Genomic DNA, 18,592 nt, shown 5'->3' with positions numbered 1-18,592 from the left:
GCTCTTCCCAAGCATGCACTTAGTGCTGTCCATTCTTGCCAGTGGTCGGCGGTAGCGCTTTGCGAAATGTTTAGGCCATACCATCTCATGTTCCCTTTAACAGTAGGCCGTACTGCACATGTGTCAGATTTATAGTACATGTGTAGATTGTACGCACTGCACGAAGTGTTCATTTTTACCTGTCACAGAAGCTTGCTGTCCTCATTCGTTACTTTAAGGGGATTTCTCTGCTTTAATTCTCCCTTTTCTTTTTTTTTTCATATATTCCGTCCTCTATTTCGCCGAAGGAGAGGGTCAGCGTTGTTGGAGCTATGAAAACGATCGTAAGTGTTCGTTTCTTGAAAATATCCCTCCTATCATCACTACCATCTCTGAAGGGACGGAAATGTTCAATAATCATAATGCTGTTGCAGATGGTTTCCGCAACGCTCTATAAATTGATGACCAAATATTAATACTTTTGCTTTCGAAGAATGAAAGCAGTGCGGTATTTTTAGCAAGTCATATTGTGAATTGCACCGTTTACATTTTGTTCACCTGGGAGTCTTTAATCAATTTCTTGGCACATGAAGCTTTTTTTACATTATTGCCCTGATTAGAATGTGAACACGGATGATTCTCTGTCGATAACTTGAAAAGCGTGTTGTAATGTTTGTACCTTAAAATGCTAAATATGTATGGTTATGTTCGGTCTTACGATACTACGTCTATAGCGAAGCATTTTCAGCGCTACAACCGAATCAGTCCCCCCCCCCCCCCCCCCCCCCCCCCCCCCCCCATGGGCATCTACCGGAAAATAATAACACTCTGACATGCGACTGAAGGGTCTTGGCGCGTTTGTCGATGGTTGGTCTATACCTAAAAGCTATAACTAATGATAGCCACATGACTGCTTCCGTGCTGTACATTCTTTTTTCAACTGGGCATGGGTACTGACAATCTGAACAGGGTACGGGAAATGTAAAAAATGTGAAACATGCCACGCTATAGGGGCGTGCATTGTTTCAGTGTCGTGTTTGAAATAGCAGTGTTCTCAGACTACAGAGGTGAGGGACGTGTGTTACAACCCGGCCGCGACGGCAGTGTTTTCGTTGAGGCGAAACGCAAGGCGCCTGTGCACTGTGGGATGCCCAGCGCAGGTTAAAAAAAAAAAAAAGAAAACTCCAGTTGGTCGAAATTTTCGGAACCCTCCACTACGGCGCCCCGCGTAGTCTGTCACTTTGGGAAGTTAAACGCCGTGAACATTAGGGTCCAGTACATTCGCTCAGAATAGTTTAGAGAAATCGCACCTCAATCCTTTCCCTTTGTAATGCGATGACGGTGCGCTGGTCACCTATCGTAACTTTCGCCGCATCTCTAACAGGCCACGCAAAGTGAGAAAGCTGCCTTGTGACTCAGGGTCTGGTAGTTATAATGTAGATTTTGTACAAAAGCCGTAAACAGGCCACAGTCTTTGCAGCATGCTTCTTCCTTTCCACTTTTCCCTCCACATTTTTTTTCCACGTGATGACGCTGCATCTGGTCCTTTACTAAAGTTCCTGACACACTGGTCGACTTGTGAGACCATATTCTGGCTGAACTTCTTGATATCACTGCGTGATGGCGCAGTACTCCAGTAAGGACGAGCATAACACCGAGCCTTCCTCCTGGCCCCGCAGAGACCTGGTCATGGGCCTACTTCGGGTGCATCGCGAACAACTCGTGCGGCGGGAAGAGGCAGTCGCCGGTGAACATCGAAACGTTCCACGCGATCCACGACGTGGCCTTGAGGCCGCTCCGGTTCCGAGGCCACATGGTACCGCTAAAGAACTTCACGGTCGACAACGACGGCCTGACGTGTGAGTGCGGGCCGCCTTGGCCGTGCTACATCATGCCTTTGTGATTGTTTCACAGTTGCCTGAATGCTAGTGGGTTCGAGGCTAGCGAGGCATGCAGTAGCGAGGCACGGGTGCTGCTGTGCCCATGGGCCGAGTGGTGCAGGACCTTGCATGCCTCCCTTGCCCAATGATTGCACCTGCCCCACTTGCACATTTCGCCCGAGGGGGCAGTAGTGCCAATGGGTTTTACTCTGAAGTGGTGAGCCCTCTACCCCTCCCCCCCCCGCCCCCTCTGTGCACAGTGTGGCTATGTGCAGTGAGGCTATATCGGTGTAGTTTGTCATGATCCCAGTCACGCCAAATGGCATGGTTAAAGGTTTATGTTGAGTCATGCAAAAGTAATTAGCCGTATTTGACTTATGGGCCACAAAATGTGCTGAGTCATGGGTTGAAACTGTCAAGTTACTTTGATTATCATGTGACTTCATGTGACTGTCAAGTTGCATGAAAATGTCACGTGGCTATGAGTGTGTCCCGTGACAAGGTCACGAAGTCAAGTTGCATGAAAACGTAACGGGACTATGAGAGCACCACGTGACAAGGTCACCTGAAAGTCAAGTTGTATGAAAATCTCATGTGACTATTAGAGTATCACGTGACAAGGTCCCCTGATAGTCAAGTTTCATAAAAATCTACGTGGCTATGAGAGTATGGTAGTGGTGGTGAAAAACGTTTAATAGACTCAAAATGGGTAACGGTATGTATGAGCCGGATCTTCAATACAAATACTAGGTGGAGTCCCTAGTACGGGACCCCAGAGGCGTCGGCTGGTGGCCGGGGGCACTCGTCCAAGGCCTTTTGGGCTTGGGGGTCATAGCAGCCGAGCAGGGTCGCCTCCCAGTCCTCCCGAGTGGGGTTGGGGTGAGGAAGAATAGCTTGGTTGTATGGGCAAGCCCACGCCATGTGGTGGATGTCCGAAGACTTCTCCGCACTGTGCGGACAACTGCCCGTGAAGGAAGGATTAAAAAGTTTGAGTGCTGCCGGGCACAGCATCACGAGAGTTTACAATCAATTTGCTTGAAACTGTTACGAGGCTAAGAGAATACCACGTGACAAGATCACTTGATATATAGTATGACGAGGCTACACAAAAACAAAAAATAAGTCTCTGCAGTCAAGTTCATGAAAATGTCACTTTGACATCGCACTGCACGCGGACGTCTTCGTTTTGCTTCCATCGAAACGATCCCGACCGCCAGCGGCTTCGTTTCGATGGAGCCGAACGAAGAGGCGTCCGTGTGCTGTGCGATGTCAGTGCGTGTTAATGATTCCCAGGTGGTCGAAATTACTCTGCAGCCCTCCACTACAGCTCCTCTTTCTCTCTTTCCACTTTCACTCCCACCTTCCTACCTCCCTCTACCGCGCGGATCAGGTGTCCACAGAGCAAGTGTGACACATACTGCGGCTTTCCTAACCAATTATTATTATTATTATTATTATTATTATTATTATTATTATTATTATTATTATTATTATTATTATTATTATTATTATTATTATTATTATTATTATTATTATTATTATTATTATTATTATTATTATTATTATTATTATTATTCACGGTATGCTTCATCCCTCAGAACTGACGCAAAATTGCAGTGGCCCCTAATTTGGATATCTATTATCAAAACGCCCGAGGTCTTCGGACTAAGGGATCAGAATTTTTTTCTAGCGTCTTGTCCTCTTGTTATACCGCTGTTGTGGTTACCGAAACCTGGCTGTCAAGTGATATTCCTTCCAATGATTTCTTTCCAAATAATTACTCTGTTTTTCGTAGCGACCGCCCTGAAACAGGTCCCAAATCAAGAGGAGGTGGAGTGCTCATTGCTACTGACAGTTTTGTGAGGTGTGTTCGACGTTCCGATGTGAAAACTGTTGAAGAATGTGTGTGGCTCGAGCTCACTTTAAATCGACATGAAAAACTTTTACTTGCAGCTTCCTACATTCCTCCGAATCTTCCTTCTCCAGCCTATGATGATGTTCTGCTCTCAATCGAACATGTTATAACCCGTCATAGCAAACACAAACTTCTTATTTTAGGCGATTTTAATACTCCTGGTATCAACTGGAACTAATTTATTGCTTCTCACAACAATCATTACATATTAAGTAAGTGTAACGCTCTACTTGATTTTATAGCCTTTAACTCATTACAGCAACACAATTTCATTGAAAACTGCTGTGGTAATATTCTTGACATCTGTCTATCGAATTTTGAAAGTGTTCGAGTCTCGAGACATACCGCTGACTCTCTGTGACAAATTTCACCCTCCGCTTCTAGTTACTACTGCTGTCTCTTCCTCACCTTCTACTAATTCAGATCGGGTGAGGAATTCGCCCCGTTTCGCGTATGCACGTGGTGATTATGTCGGTCTTTCAATTTCTTCTCTTCCGTCGACTGGTCCCTTTTAAATTACATTAATGATTCAGATGGACAAGTCAGTCGCTTTACAGAAATAGTTCTTGATGGTATGCGTCGGTACATACCTTTGCATACTCCTACGCGTAGGAAGTTCCCTTCCTGGTTTTCAAGGGAACTAATAACGGCGTTAAAGCTCAAGGAACGGGCCCATCGTAAAGCGAAACGCCCTGGGTTTCACAATTGGGCAGATGAGTTTCGCCGTGTGCGTTCTCTTTGCAAACGCTTATACAAGCGGGACTACGACTCCTATCTTGAGTCTTTAGAGAGGTATGCCTCAAATCGTCCTAGTCAGTTCTGGCGTTACGTTCGCAAGCGTTCCATTAAATCAGATTTAAGTATCAGCTTAGTTGACTCTCAGGGTTCGGAAATTCGGGATGTTGCCGACAGTTTTGCACAACATTTTTCCTCCGTTTACAAACATCCACATTGTGATTCCGTTTGCCTCCCATCTGGTGCACTATCTAATTCCATTCTCTTTGACGAGGAGTTGATAACTGAGAGTCTTAAGCGTCTGAGACCATCTTTGTCTCCTGGACCTGATGGCATTCCAGCTGCCATAATAAAAGCCTTCAGTTATATCTTCGTACCAGTACTGACTGCCATATTTAATAACTGTTTAAAAAATGCTGCCTTTCCTCGTGTGTGGAAAATGGCACGCGTGTTTTCTGTCTTCAAGTCTGGAAACAAATCTGATGTTTCCAATTATCGTCCGATTTCTCTTCTATGTGCAACCTCTAAGCTTTTCGAATTAACTTTGCACAGCGTACTTTCCTTCCATCTCAAACATATCATAGTACCGAATCAACATGGCTTCATGTCGGGTCGCTCTACTTCTACCAACCTAGTCACGTTTATGACGTATGTCTCTGCAGCAGTCCTTCAGAGGGGTGAGGTTGACACTGTGTACTGTGATATGAGCAAAGCTTTCCACGTTGTTACTCAGTCACTACTTCTTGAAAAACTCTACCCTCTGCCGTTGAAGCCTCACTCGTAGCCCTCCTACGCAACTATCTCCTTGATCGCTTCTGCTTTGTCAGTGTCAATGGACAGACTTCTTTCGTTTACCCTGCAACGAGTGGAGTTCCTCAAGGTTCAGTACCAGGCCCGCTTCTCTTCTCCGTTTTTATTAATGATGTTTCCTCGGCGATAAAGAATTCCTCGTTTCTTCTTTATGCTGATGATATAAAAATATTCAAGGTAATACATTCTTTTCAAGATTGCATGTTGTTGCAATCGGACATATCTGCTTTTTATAATTGGTGTGCGAAGAATCGACTTGCCCTCAATTCTTCCAAAACTAGGGTTGTGTCATTTACTCGTAAAACACATAGCTTTCTCTACCATTATTCTGTGAATTCTGTGCTGTTGGACAGGGTTGATGAAATTAATGACCTTGGTGCACTTTTTGACAGCACCCTCAGCTTCTCCTCTCACACTAAACGCATTGCTCAGCGGGCTATGTGCACACTCGGATTCATTTGCAGACTTTCGAGAGAGTTCCATACTCCACTTCCGTTCCTAAAACTGTACCTGTCCATATGCTTGCCGGTCTTGGAGTATGCGTCGGTTGTTTGGAATGGCACTTGCGAATCGAACTTGGACAAGGTTGACAGAGTACAAAAAAAAAAAATTTCACGGATATTTCATTATCGCTTTCCTTGCGCAACTTCCCCCTCTCGCTCCACCAGGAGCGCCCAACTGAATCTTCCTTCTCTTCACTGCCGTCGTATCAGACTTGATATCATATTTCTGTACAAACTCCTTCATGGCCACATTATGTGCCCTCAGCTCTTAGAGTACATCCTACTGCGCGTTCCGCGAAAGAGCATGAGGGGATTCAGACCATTTCAGGTTTCTCCTCTTCATTCCCACTCCCCTCTGGACAGCATGCAGTGGTTATTTAACTCTTTTTGTCCTCACCTTGACATCTTCCAAAACTCGCTCTGTTCATTTACATTAAATGTTCGTAGCGTTGTATTCTAAATATTACTTATTCACATATAACTCCCACTTTCTAGCCTTAATAGTGTATTTACTTCACTTTTTACTTTTTCTCCTGTTCAATGCTGTCTGTATTGAACTACTTTTTATCCGTTTCTTACTTATATTTCAACTTTAAACTTTATATTTGAATCTTACTGTCCCTTGTTCAATTTTACTTCTTTATTGTATTATTCTGTATTTCTAGCCTGTGTTTTAAGTACCATGCACTTGTTGCGCCTGGAATGGTTGTTTATTTTATGTATATTTCTATATTATTATAATCAATGTCAGTTATTTGTTGTTGTTGTTGTTTTTTTCTCTTCTATCTACCGTTCTTTTTTTTTTTTTTTTTCCTGTGTGCTCAAAAATTCTCTCACTGTGTATATAAGTGATGCTACTCATTGATTGCTTGCTTTCCGTGATACTTTTCGTCTCAGTTTCATTTCATGTATTATTTATTTATTTTTTTGTGTTCTCTCTGTGTGTGTAAACATGTTTGTGCTTTTTCATTTTTGTTTCTTTTTTTTTATTTGTGCACAAAGATTACATGGTTGTTCCTGCGCACATTAAATAAAGATTGATTGATTGATTGTTTATTATTATTATATTATTATTATTATTATTATTATTATTATTATTATTATTATTATTATTATTATTATTATTATTATTATTATTATTATTATTATTATTATTATTATTATTATTATTATTATTATTATTATTATTATTATTATTATTATTATTATTATTATTATTATTATTATTATTAATAACATCTGTCTATCGAATTTTGAAAGTGTTCGAGTCTCGAGTTCGGACATACCGCTGACTCGCTGTGACAAATTTCACCCTCCGCTTCTAGTTACTACTGCTGTCTCTGCCTCACCTTCTACTAACTCAGATCGGGTGGGGAATTCGCCCCGTTTCGCGTATGCACGTGGTGATTATGTCGGTCTTTTCAATTTCTTCTCTTCCGTCGACTGGTCCCTTTTAAATGACATTAATGATTCAGATGGACAAGTCAGTCGCTTTACAGAAATAGTTCTTGATGGTATGCGTCGGTACATACCTTTGCATACTCCTACGCGTAGGAAGTTCCCTTCCTGGTTTTCAAGGGAACTAATAACGGCGTTAAAGCTCAAGGAACGGGCCCATCGTAAAGCGAAACGCCCTGGGTTTCACAATTGGGCAGATGAGTTTCGCCGTGTGCGTTCTCTTTGCAAACGCTTATACAAGCGGGACTACGACTCCTATCTTGAGTCTTTAGAGAGGTATGCCTCAAATCGTCCTAGTCAGTTCTGGCGTTACGTTCGCAAGCGTTCCATTAAATCAGATTTAAGTATCAGCTTAGTTGACTCTCAGGGTTCGGAAATTCGGGATGTTGCCGACAGTTTTGCACAACATTTTTCCTCCGTTTACAAACATCCACATTGTGATTCCGTTTGCCTCCCATCTGGTGCACTATCTAATTCCATTCTCTTTGACGAGGAGTTGATAACTGAGAGTCTTAAGCGTCTGAGACCATCTTTGTCTCCTGGACCCAGCTGCCATAATAAAAGCCTTCAGTTATATCTTCGTACCAGTACTGACTGCCATATTTAATAACTGTTTAAAAAATGCTGCCTTTCCTCGTGTGTGGAAAATGGCACGCGTGTTTCCTGTCTTCAAGTCTGGAAACAAAACTGATGTTTCCAATTATCGTCCGATTTCTCTTCTATGTGCAACCTCTAAGCTTTTCGAATTAGCTTTGCACAGCGTACTTTCCTTCCATCTCAAACATATCATAGTACCGAATCAACATGGCTTCATGTCGGGTCGCTCTACTTCCACCAACCTAGTCACGTTTATGACGTATGCCTCTGCAGCAGTCCTTCAGAGGGGTCAGGTTGACACTGTGTACTGTGATATGAGCAAAGCTTTCGACGTTGTTACTCACTCACTACTTCTTGAAAAACTTCTACTCTCTGGCGTTGAAGTCTCTCTCGTAGCCCTCCTACGCAACTATCTCCTTGATCGCTTCTGCTTTGTCAGTGTCAATGGACAGACTTCTTTCGTTTACCCTGCAACGAGTGGAGTTCCTCAAGGTTCAGTACTAGGCCCGCTTCTCTTCTCCGTTTTTATTAATGATGTTTCCTCGGCGATAAAGAACTCCTCGTTTCTTCTTTATGCTGATGATATAAAAATATTCAAGGTAATACATTCTTTTCAAGATTGCGTGTTGTTGCAATCGGACATATCTGCTTTTTCTGATTGGTGTGCGATGAATCGACTTACCCTCAATTCTTCCAAAACTAGGGTTGCGTCCTTTACTCGTAAAACACATAGCTTTCTCTACCATTATTCTGTCAATTCTGTGCTGTTGGATAGGGTTGATGAAATTAATGACCTTGGTGTACTTTTTGACCGCACCCTCAGCTTCTCCTCTCACACTAAACGCATTGCTCAGCGGGCTATGCGCACACTCGGATTCGTTTGCAGACTTTCGAGAGAGTTCCATACTCCACTTCCGTTCCTAAAACTGTACCTGTCCATATGCCTCCCGGTCTTGGAGTATGCGTCGGTTGTTTGGAATGGCACTTGCAAATCGAACTTGGACAAGGTTGACAGAGTACAAAAAAAAATTTTTACGGATATTTCATTATCGCTTTCCTTTCGCAACTTCCCCCTCTCGCTCCACCAGGAGCGCCCAACTGAATCTTCCTTCCCTTCACTGCCGTCGTATCAGACTTGATATCATATTTCTGTACAAACTCCTTCATGGCCACATTATGTGCCCTCAGCTCTTAGAGTACATCCTACTGCGCGTTCCGCGAAAGAGCATGAGGGAATTCAGACCATTTCAGGTTTCTCCTCTTCATTCCCACTCCCCTCTGGACAGGATGCAGTGGTTATTTAACTATTTTTGTCCTCACCTTGACATCTTCCAAAACTCGCTCTGTTCATTTACATTGGATGTTCGTAGCGTTGTATTCTAAATAGTACTTTATCACATATAACTCCCACTTTATAGCCTTAAATTGTATTTACTTCACTTTTTGCTTTTTCTCCTGTTCAATGCTGTCTGTATCTTGAACTACTTTTTATCCGTTTCTTTCTTATATTTCAACTTTAAACTTTATATTCGAATCTTACTGTCCCTTGTTCAATTTTACTTCTTTATTGTATTATTCTGTATTTCTAGCCTGTGTTTTAAGTACCATGCACTTGTTGCGCCTGGAATGGTTGTTTATTTTATGTATATTTCTATATTACTATAATCAATGTCAGTCATCTGTTTTTTTTTTTTTTCTCTTCTACCTACCGTTCTTCTTTTTTTTTTTTTTCTTTATTTCCTGGTGTGCTAAAAAATTCTCTCACTGTGTATATAAGTGATGATACTCATTGTTTGCTTAATTTCCGTGATACTTTTCGTCTCAGTTTCATTTCATGTATTATTTATTTCTTTTTTTTTGTGTTCTCTCTGTGTGTGTAAACATGTTTGTGCCTTTTCATTTTTTTTTTTGTGCTGCAGCACAAAGACCACATGGTTGTTCCTGCGCACATTAAATAAAGATTGATTGATTGATTGATTATTATTATTATTATTATTATTATTATTATTATTATTATTATTATTATTATTATTATTATTATTATTATTATTATTATTATTATTATTATTATTATTATTATTATTATTATTATTATTATTATTATTATTATTATTATGACTATTTCCCTGACAAGGTCGCGTGACAGTAAAGTTGCATGAGAATGTCACTTGGCTATGAGAATGGCCCGTCACAGGAGCGACTGTGTACCGTCCTATCAAACATTATTTGGAAGAGCACTGCAGGGCTGCAGAACAGAATATGGTAGGTGCAACGTTAAGAAACAGGAAGCGCACATTGTGGGTTAGAGAAATTACTCAAGTTACTGATATTCTAGTCGAAATGAAGAAAAAATGGGCATCAGCAGGACATGTAGTTCGAAGAGAGGATAACCAATGATCTCTACGAGTAACCAATTAGATTTCAAGGTAATGAAAACGTAGTAAAGGGCGGCAGAAATTTAGGTGGGCGGATGAATTTAAGAACTTCACAGAGATCAAGTAGATTCAGCTAGTACAGTACTGGCTTAATTGGAGGGAAATAGGAGAGGATTTCGCCATGCACTGGGTACAGTTCGGCTGATGATGATGATGATGATAATGATGATGATGATGATTACTTCGGTACAGTAGTTGGGCATCTTAACCACTGCTGCGGCGCAATGGAGAGGCGTCAAGGTGCTATGCGATATCAATACATGTTAAAGATCTCACGTGGCCGAAATTAGTCGGCAGCTCTCCACTATGGTACCTTCTTCTCTCTTTTCACTTTCATTCGCACCTTCCTCCCTTCGTTTACGGTACGATTCAGGTGTCCACGGATCAAGCGTGACAGCCACTGCGTCTTTCCTTTTCGGATAACCACTTATTTTGGTTTCAATGCGGTCTCTGCAGTGCTTCCAAAGGTTTTGTTCTCATTGAAGCTTTAATAAATACGGATCATTTTGCGAACCTATAGCCAAGGCTACAGTGTCAGGTTCTATAGCAAAAGCAGCTATAAAGATAATCAAAGGTGTCGAAAGAGAACGAAAAGTTAGACTACATAAATCTGCAACATTCAAAAAACAAATTCGCATTGCTGTACAAGAAGAAAAATTGGCAGAGGCTTAGCTTGATTAAGCCCGGTAGATTGCGAAAGCAATACCCATGGCTACGCCCAGGTTCAGCTAATGTTCGGCTGGTGGTGGTGCTTATGGATATGCTTGTTATTGTTAGACTGTGGTGGTTATACAATGATTCATTCTGGATACGACATGGATACGCTGTTCCTCCGTCTCTGTAGCTCGCTGCTGTCTCTTACGCTCATTGCGACGAGCTTCCCTAGCGGTAGGTGGCATCGTCGAAGCAGATGTTAAACCGCCGGCGGAGGCACCGCCACTACAGTGGCTAGACTAGGCACTGTACCGCCACTACTCGCAGATGGCACGAGATGGTCGCCCAGCTCTTTGGCGTGACGTCACAACACCTGTTGCGCTCCTGGCGGACAGCGCGGGAGTTAGGTTATAGTTAGGCCGCCGGTTGTGGCACCGCCACTGCTCGCATACGGCGCGAGATGGTCGCCCAGCTCTTCGGCGTAACGTCACACAGAGGTCACGCGAAAGGTCAATGGTGGCACCACTACGGCAAAGGCTTGAAAGTGCAAGTAGTATTGCTTTCGCAGTAAAAGAAGGATTTGATGTCCCGTCGTGTACAAAGTGCAGTCAGAAGTGTCGGCCCACTATATGCCGCTATGTGGGTCAATTGGGTGTGTGTTACGGCATTCCAGTAACCATCAGGGCGTCACCGAAGGACAAGACGAGGCGGACGGTTAGTGGCGGACCGCTTCTTGGAACCTACGTGTTCAACCATGCGCTGTTCCACTGGGGCTCCGGTCCAGGCCACGGCTCCGAGCACCGCATCGACGGCATAGCCTATCCCATGGAGGTAGCGGAATACGCTATATACATTATATTGACGTGTTGAAGAAAACACCTAGGCGTAAGGGGGGGTGACATTCCTGGAATTCGTAAACAGTCCCAGCTCACTACTGCATCTTGCCCTTGTATAGCGCTACCTGCATAAACGTTACAGATTTAGAGGTGGGGTTAGCAGGAGACATGCGAGGACAAGACAGGGACACAGGACGAGCGCTAACTTGCAGCTGAAATTGGAAGCACAAAAAAAAAATGATGAGCTCGATTAACTGCATACGCATGCCCGGATATCCACTGAATTAGGATGAAGGGGCAGATAACAAAAACTGAACCAAGATAATCTGGGGCTGCACGAAGACGGAAAAAACATGGAGAGATATCGGAAGTACACGAAAAATTACGCAGCATTTGGAAACATAGCTTCCTTTTGCAACAAAACAACAGACGTCTCACGCACCCACTTATCAGTACCTAACCGACGAATAAACGAGGACTCAAGACGCTCCCTAGCTAGTTGTCCTTTAGAACGACCAAGAACCTTTGTTTTTCTAAAATGTGGGAGGCAATTTCAGCTCAAACAATGCTTGGGCAGGTGGTTAGATTGGGATTACTTAAAGGATGTAGCGCGTTCACTTAAGCGCTCATCAGGGCATCGGCCAGTCTGCCCTATATGGACGCTGCCACAGCTCAGAGGCCGCCGTCAGAGGGCCCTGCTACCATGTACATCATTGTGGTGAAAATGAACTTATTATTAGCGAAAGATAATGTGGCGCCTGACGAGAGCGTTCTAATAATTGTTTTTCGAGCTGCGGCAAATTCCCACAGCCGTGCGTGGACACAAACCACTGAGACAGGCTACACTCCTTCGAAGGAGGCATGCTTAGGCAATAACCTTGCCACTCCGGGTCTTGCCACCTAGGACTTAACGGCCGCCGTTTTGGGAGGGCCTTTCTGGGCGAGCCGGCGGCTTGCTTATCCAGTGCAGCGGTGCAGTATTCTACTAAACGTTGGCATATACCAAAAAGGGTCTTGCAATTGGTGCTTGCAATGGCACACCCATTTACCGCCGATATGCGATTAGCACAATCGTAAATTGGTGCTAATAGATATGCCGCCACATTGCTTTTTATATTGACCTTTTTCCATCTTTACCCGTTCGTGAAAAAATTGATTTCCTGTTTCTGTCTTCTCGCTGCAATTTTCAGTCTCAGCTGATTTACACAAACCAGAAGTATGCGGACGTGGACGCGACCACGCAGACGGATGGGCTTGCCATCATTGCAACCTTATACAGGGTATGTGCAAGTATCGTTTTCTTCGGACATAAAACAACTATCCTATGAGTGGTTAGGTGTATCATTAACAAAGGAAAGTGAAGAAAAAATAAACGGTGGAGCGATGAAGCGATGAAGCCAAAGAAGGAGCTTGAAGAGAGCCGAGACGCGAGACGGATGTAAACATTGACGTCGGGAGAGGCATTATCGCGTTTGCAAGGAATCTCTATACGTTCCAAATACTTATATGACTCACTGCCTTCGCAAACGTATCCAGTTTGTTTAGTGTCCTCCTGAGGCATGTAAAGAGACATCATAGTTTCTATTAGCTCCTGGATATCCTGCGGAATACACAGCGTGGAAAGGGGACTTTTGAATACATTGAAGATTTTCTACAAGGCAAACAAGCCCATATAAGGATTGACAATGTGAGGTCTCAACCAATCTCCGTAGACGCTAGACCTGCGCCACAAGGAGCAGTCTTCTCTCTCTTCTCTTCAACATTGCGCTTATGTATTTGACAGAAAAATTTGATAGCGTAGACGAAAAACGGCGCACCCTTTGTGCACACAACGTCATTATATGGGTGACCAGGGGCAGTGTGGAAGAGGCGAGAAAAACACTCCAAGAGGCTGCTTCGGCGGTTTAAAAATATACGGAAGAGTACAAGCTGCGCTGTTCTCCGCAAAGGTCTAAGCTTCTTATAGAACGCAGAAGAGAAGATGTAGCCCCTGTCCAAATCACGGTGCACAATGCTGCGATCCCTGAGGTAAAGACGTTGCGTATCATGCATGGGGCTACTAGTTAACAAGGGTGCAAACACACCAGTAATTGCTAAGCTTCGTACAGTATGCGGTTAACTAGCGTTCGTACTACCATTAAAAATATGACATGATGGAGAACGACTCTTCGGTTGGTCCAAGCTTATTTAAATCGGCCAAATCTTGTACGTGCTTCGTACCTCCGGATGAGGAAGTGCGACCAAACCATTTCGATGTCATAATTGCAACATTCCATACGAGGCGTTGAGGGTGTTGATCAAGACATGTTTAGCGCATTTTCTGCAGTTGAGGGAGCACAATACGATTGACGCATTCGTTGGTACCCACCCCTTAACTAAGGGTGCCAAACTATCAAGAAAACAGGCTGGGCGCACAGCGTTGGAAGGCTGGAAAATCAGCTGTCGTATACGCTGAAGCAAGGCATCCCGAAAAAGGGAAAGGCGAGTATGGGACACTGTACCTGCCTAAAGATATGCACCAGGAATATCACCAAGGACACAGTAGTGCGAGGGCCAAGATGGTGGATAGGAGCTACTCTAAATTAGAGGATACCTTCCCGTGGATGCGGTAGGCCCTCTAGGAGGGGTCTGGACAATATCGGTGATGCATGACGAGCAGGCTGTCAACAGACTTTCTCTTCGGCACGGGAAAATTGCAGAGTTAGGCGCGGTGGCAATCATCATGGCAATATCGCATCCCAGGTCCGAATACATGGTTATGGACTCGCAGACGGCGTTTAGAAACTACATACGCGGCAGAATTGCGCTGCTAGCCGGCAAGATCCTGACACAATATTTGGTACGTGCGCTTTGCTTGGGTAACAGGCCATCATAAACCCTTGCGGGATCCCTCTTCCTCCCCTCCCAGAAGTCTCGGACTCCTAACAGTAATTAATAACCGACTCAGGCGTATTACAGCCCTTGCGTTTATCAAGACAAATAATTCCCGAGCCCCGACAAGGATTTAGATAAAGCAAAACAGTGTAACTTACGCCGATTACAAACCATGATATTTAGTGGCCCAGTAAAGCTTTAAGCTATCCAAGAGCCGTGGCAGAGGCAATAGCCAACTCCCAGATGTGAGCCACGCCTTAAAAAATATGAGGTGACAGCATTAATGCTACTGTTCAAGGCTCCTCTCGCGGATACTCAATCGCATAGGAGCACTTTGAAACTGGCTTATTCACTACTACATTAACTTTGACCGTATTATCTCACACGCATCATTTACCAACCATACAGTCGAAAGCTACCATGTTATGCTAAAAAATATCCAACATAGATAAGGAACGCAAGGGCCCTGGAAGATTGTCTTCGCCTCACTCATCGATCTCAAATGAGAAGGCAGAGTTGGCAGCTTCTGCCAAATCGGTCATGCAACGGGGTCACGTGATGTCACACAGCTCAAAGAACAGTCAGTACCTAATCCTGACAGATGCCAGCCCCGCGCCCTTGATTTTTCGCTCGCAAGGCCAACGCTAGATTATTCGGAGAAGGGGTCATTTAACGCTATCGCGTTATTATCGAAAATTAACAATAATACTTGTAAATCCTGGAAGTTAGCCCGATGCCGTTTGAGAAAGCGTCAATGCAGACTATTAAGGCGAAAGCCTTTAATGGCTCATACTGTCGTGGACAAAATGTGTCCCGCTTTTGCTGCGGCTCTGATTGTCGGGACGGGATGACGTCATGGAGGTCTCGACCAATCACAGAGCACCACCACAGTATGCGCGAATGCGTGCCTTATATGGCCATATGCAAATCAATGATCAATTACAAATGAATGGCTAATCAATTTAATAATGACCAATTATGACTAATTATTAATAACTAATGATCGAATATTATTCAATGAATGATTCATTTAAGTAATGGCTAATTAACAATATAGTCATCAATTATCAATGACTAATGCTCAATCACAAATTAGTAACTAATTAATGACTAATTAATCCGCTAATGTATAATTCATTACTACGATAATTCATTAATAATGTCTGCCTACTGCTTACATAACTATTTACCAATGACTAATAATCAATTACTGGTTAATTTAGATAATCTCTTATTAATGATCAGTTGCGTAGCAGAATGCGGCACTAAGGCGTTCGCCTTTCACTGGCTTTCGCCTTTCACTATTTTAGTCGCTAAAGTCCCTCGTAATTTTTTAATTCGGCAACGGCGCAGATGACGTTCGTGAACTTCGACTCCGTGAAGGCGATTCGGGGTATCCTCGCGGCTTTGCAGAGCAATACGACCCGGACGCGTCCCCGTCGGCGCCTGTTGCCATGGATGGTACGCCGCTTGGTGAGCCGCAAAGAAAAAGGCTCGAACACCAACAAACAGTTTCCGCTGAGGCTGGACAAGCTTTTGCCGCCCGTCGGCCGACACGAGTTCTTCACGTACCAAGGCTCCCTCACCACGCCGCCGTGCACGGAGTCGGTGCAGTGGACCGTCTTTCACAAGACCGCGTTCGTCTCGGAGGCCCTGGTATGGCCAGCCGTGCGTGAGCTTCAGGAACATATTCCCGCGACACCTTTGCATAGGTAGAGATGTAGAAGTGTAGGCGAAGTGTAGCGGAAGATGAAAAGTTAATTAGAACGCAGGAAGCGACTGGGCCGACAACCGCACATGGTTGTTTTTCCGGGTCTCACCCGTCAACATGGAGTGTTAAGATCCCTGACTCCCTAATATCTTCTACAGGGGTGATGAATAAGTGTGACCATGCATCCAGTCTTGTGGTCCGAGTGAATCTTGAAGGTGGCGGTCTTATATGACATAGGTTTTATATGGGGGTAGAACCAAGGAGGATATAAAAATAACTGCTAATGGGCTGGGGTGAAGCCTGCGGCGGCCATCTTGTGGTGGGCAAGAATTGGCCTGAGCGCTTGGAAGCGCTGTTCACGAGCGTCGCCAGTGTGTTTCAAGTGCTTAAAGAATTTTTAAGTTCTAATGCAATGTTGTGGGCTACCAGCTGAGCAAGTCTTTATTAATTGTAGGTCTTAATGAAACACGGTGAATTAACTGCTAATGAACTTTAGATTTTACACATCATCGAGTCATATATCGTTAGATAGCATATATCGAGTATAAGTGCACTGGCTTGACTTAATGTCTAATTAATTATGCTAATTAGATAATTGTTCATAAATGTCAAATACATGCATTGGCTACAAGTCATATATCGTTGGATAGCTTATGCCGAGTACAAGTGCTCTAGACTAACTGCTCGTCTTAATCAATTACCGCTAAATAGTCAATTGTGATTAAACCTGATTTGAATGCTATCCTTTCAAGTCATATATTGTGGTGTAGCTTATATTGGGTACAGTAGTACTAATCAAATTTCATTGCAATTATCAATAAATAATTAGCGTAATTAGCGGTAAATAACTAAATGTGCAGCTAGTCCAGTGCTGTTGGACTTGGCATAAGCTATCCAACGATGTACGACTTGTAGCTATAGCATGTATTTTAATATTTATTCACAATTTTGCAATTTGCTGTAATTAATTAGCGCGAAACGCTACTAATATGCTCAGGAATCATTCATGATACCATACACCAACATTAATCCGAGCGGCGTTCCGATGCAGTAAAGAAATATCCGTAAACGGACCGCGAGCTTGACTGCGGCTGCTGCCGTGAATGTGACCGCCTGTATGTTTTGCAACCCCCCCCCCCCCCCCCCAAGATGGCGGCACGTTGGCGACATTTTTTGGACGGCACCTCCACTCCAGAAGTTTTTATATATTCTCCTTGGGTAGAACAAGGAGAAGCAGACGGCTGCACAGTATGAAGGAAACCCGAACAAGGATCGAGGGAGAGGGTCAGTTCGCAAGCCAAGCCAAAGTTTCGACAAGGGGTCCCGTCTTTGTCTAGGCAAAGTCGAAGATCAGACGAAGACAGGTCTGCTTGTCAAAACATTGGCTTCCGTTGCTAGCAGAGGGGATCCCTCAACCCTTGTTCGGTTCTCTTTCATACTGGTATGATAAGTTCCGCAAAACCTGTACGTTATGCTGTAGGCCCGGAAGAACCGCGTGGACTTTTACTTATTTTTTTTTTATTTTGACTGTTTTTGTGTACAGATTTATAACCTTTTACTAATGTCTCTTTTTGTTGCCAATTTAGGTTAAGGCGCGCATATTGTTTCACAAGAATTACCAACCGTGACAGTGGCAGTTTCATTAGTCCTTTGCGCTACCCGTAGCCCTGGTTACAAATATTTTTTTCGGACTGTTACACGTGTCGAAAGCATTTTCCTTCCTTTAATGTACGCTTTATCTTCATTACAGTTGGCCGGGTTCCGGAGACTCAAAGGTCGTCGTGGGCGGGGGCCTCTTGTCGACAACTTCAGACCGCCACAGAAACTATACGGCCGCAAGATCATCTCCTCGTTCCCGCCTTTCTGACGATGCGCGAGATAGGAAATGTGCGGCTGTACTCGCGCAATCACTTTTTACGTGCCACCTCATTGTATAGGCCACATATTGTGCATAGCGCATAATCGCATATTCTATATGTTGCATCCATATTGCATGAACACCACATAAGGAAAAAAAGGCATTGATTCTTACCCGAAGATTACTGCGAAAACGACGAACTTCCTGTCAAAGAGATTGATATAAACACCATCTGTGGCACTTATTCTACGCAACACAGCATGTCAGACATGTATACTCTTTCCGACTAGGTTACTTCACAGAAAAGCTTTGTTCGCTCCACCTTTCGAAATACTCCTTTGTTCACA

General features: G+C 43.7%; 1 protein-coding gene across 1 annotated transcript; it reads left to right on the top strand.

The window, feature by feature from the left end:
* Positions 1-812: 812 nt before the first annotated feature.
* Positions 813-18,254, top strand: LOC146196927 (carbonic anhydrase-like). Its single transcript, XM_084597095.1, has 6 exons — positions 813-846; positions 1,659-1,838; positions 11,640-11,797; positions 12,993-13,082; positions 16,030-16,332; positions 18,138-18,254. Exons 1-6 carry the CDS (start codon positions 813-815, stop codon positions 18,252-18,254), a joined length of 882 nt encoding a protein of 293 aa, XP_084453221.1.
* Positions 18,255-18,592: the final 338 nt, after the last annotated feature.

This window comes from Amblyomma maculatum, chromosome 3, assembly GCF_055883805.1.
Source record: "Amblyomma maculatum isolate TAMU_Amacu chromosome 3, ASM5588380v1, whole genome shotgun sequence".
In the NCBI taxonomy this organism is placed as follows: domain Eukaryota; kingdom Metazoa; phylum Arthropoda; class Arachnida; order Ixodida; family Ixodidae; genus Amblyomma; species Amblyomma maculatum.
Note: the sequence above shows the minus strand (reverse complement) of the source record. Positions and strands in the feature narration are given on the sequence as shown.

What these genes read in the sequence shown, in the direction of transcription:
- LOC146196927 (XM_084597095.1), top strand. Translation starts at nt 813, where the DNA reads ATGCGACTGAAGGGTCTTGGCGCGTTTGTCGATG. An exon ending in TCTTGGCGCGTTTGTCGATG is followed by an intron (nt 847 to 1,658) that starts GTTGGTCTATAC and finishes CTGGCCCCGCAG; the next exon opens with AGACCTGGTCATGGGCCTAC. An exon ending in CGTTCGTCTCGGAGGCCCTG is followed by an intron (nt 16,333 to 18,137) that starts GTATGGCCAGCC and finishes TCTTCATTACAG; the next exon opens with TTGGCCGGGTTCCGGAGACT.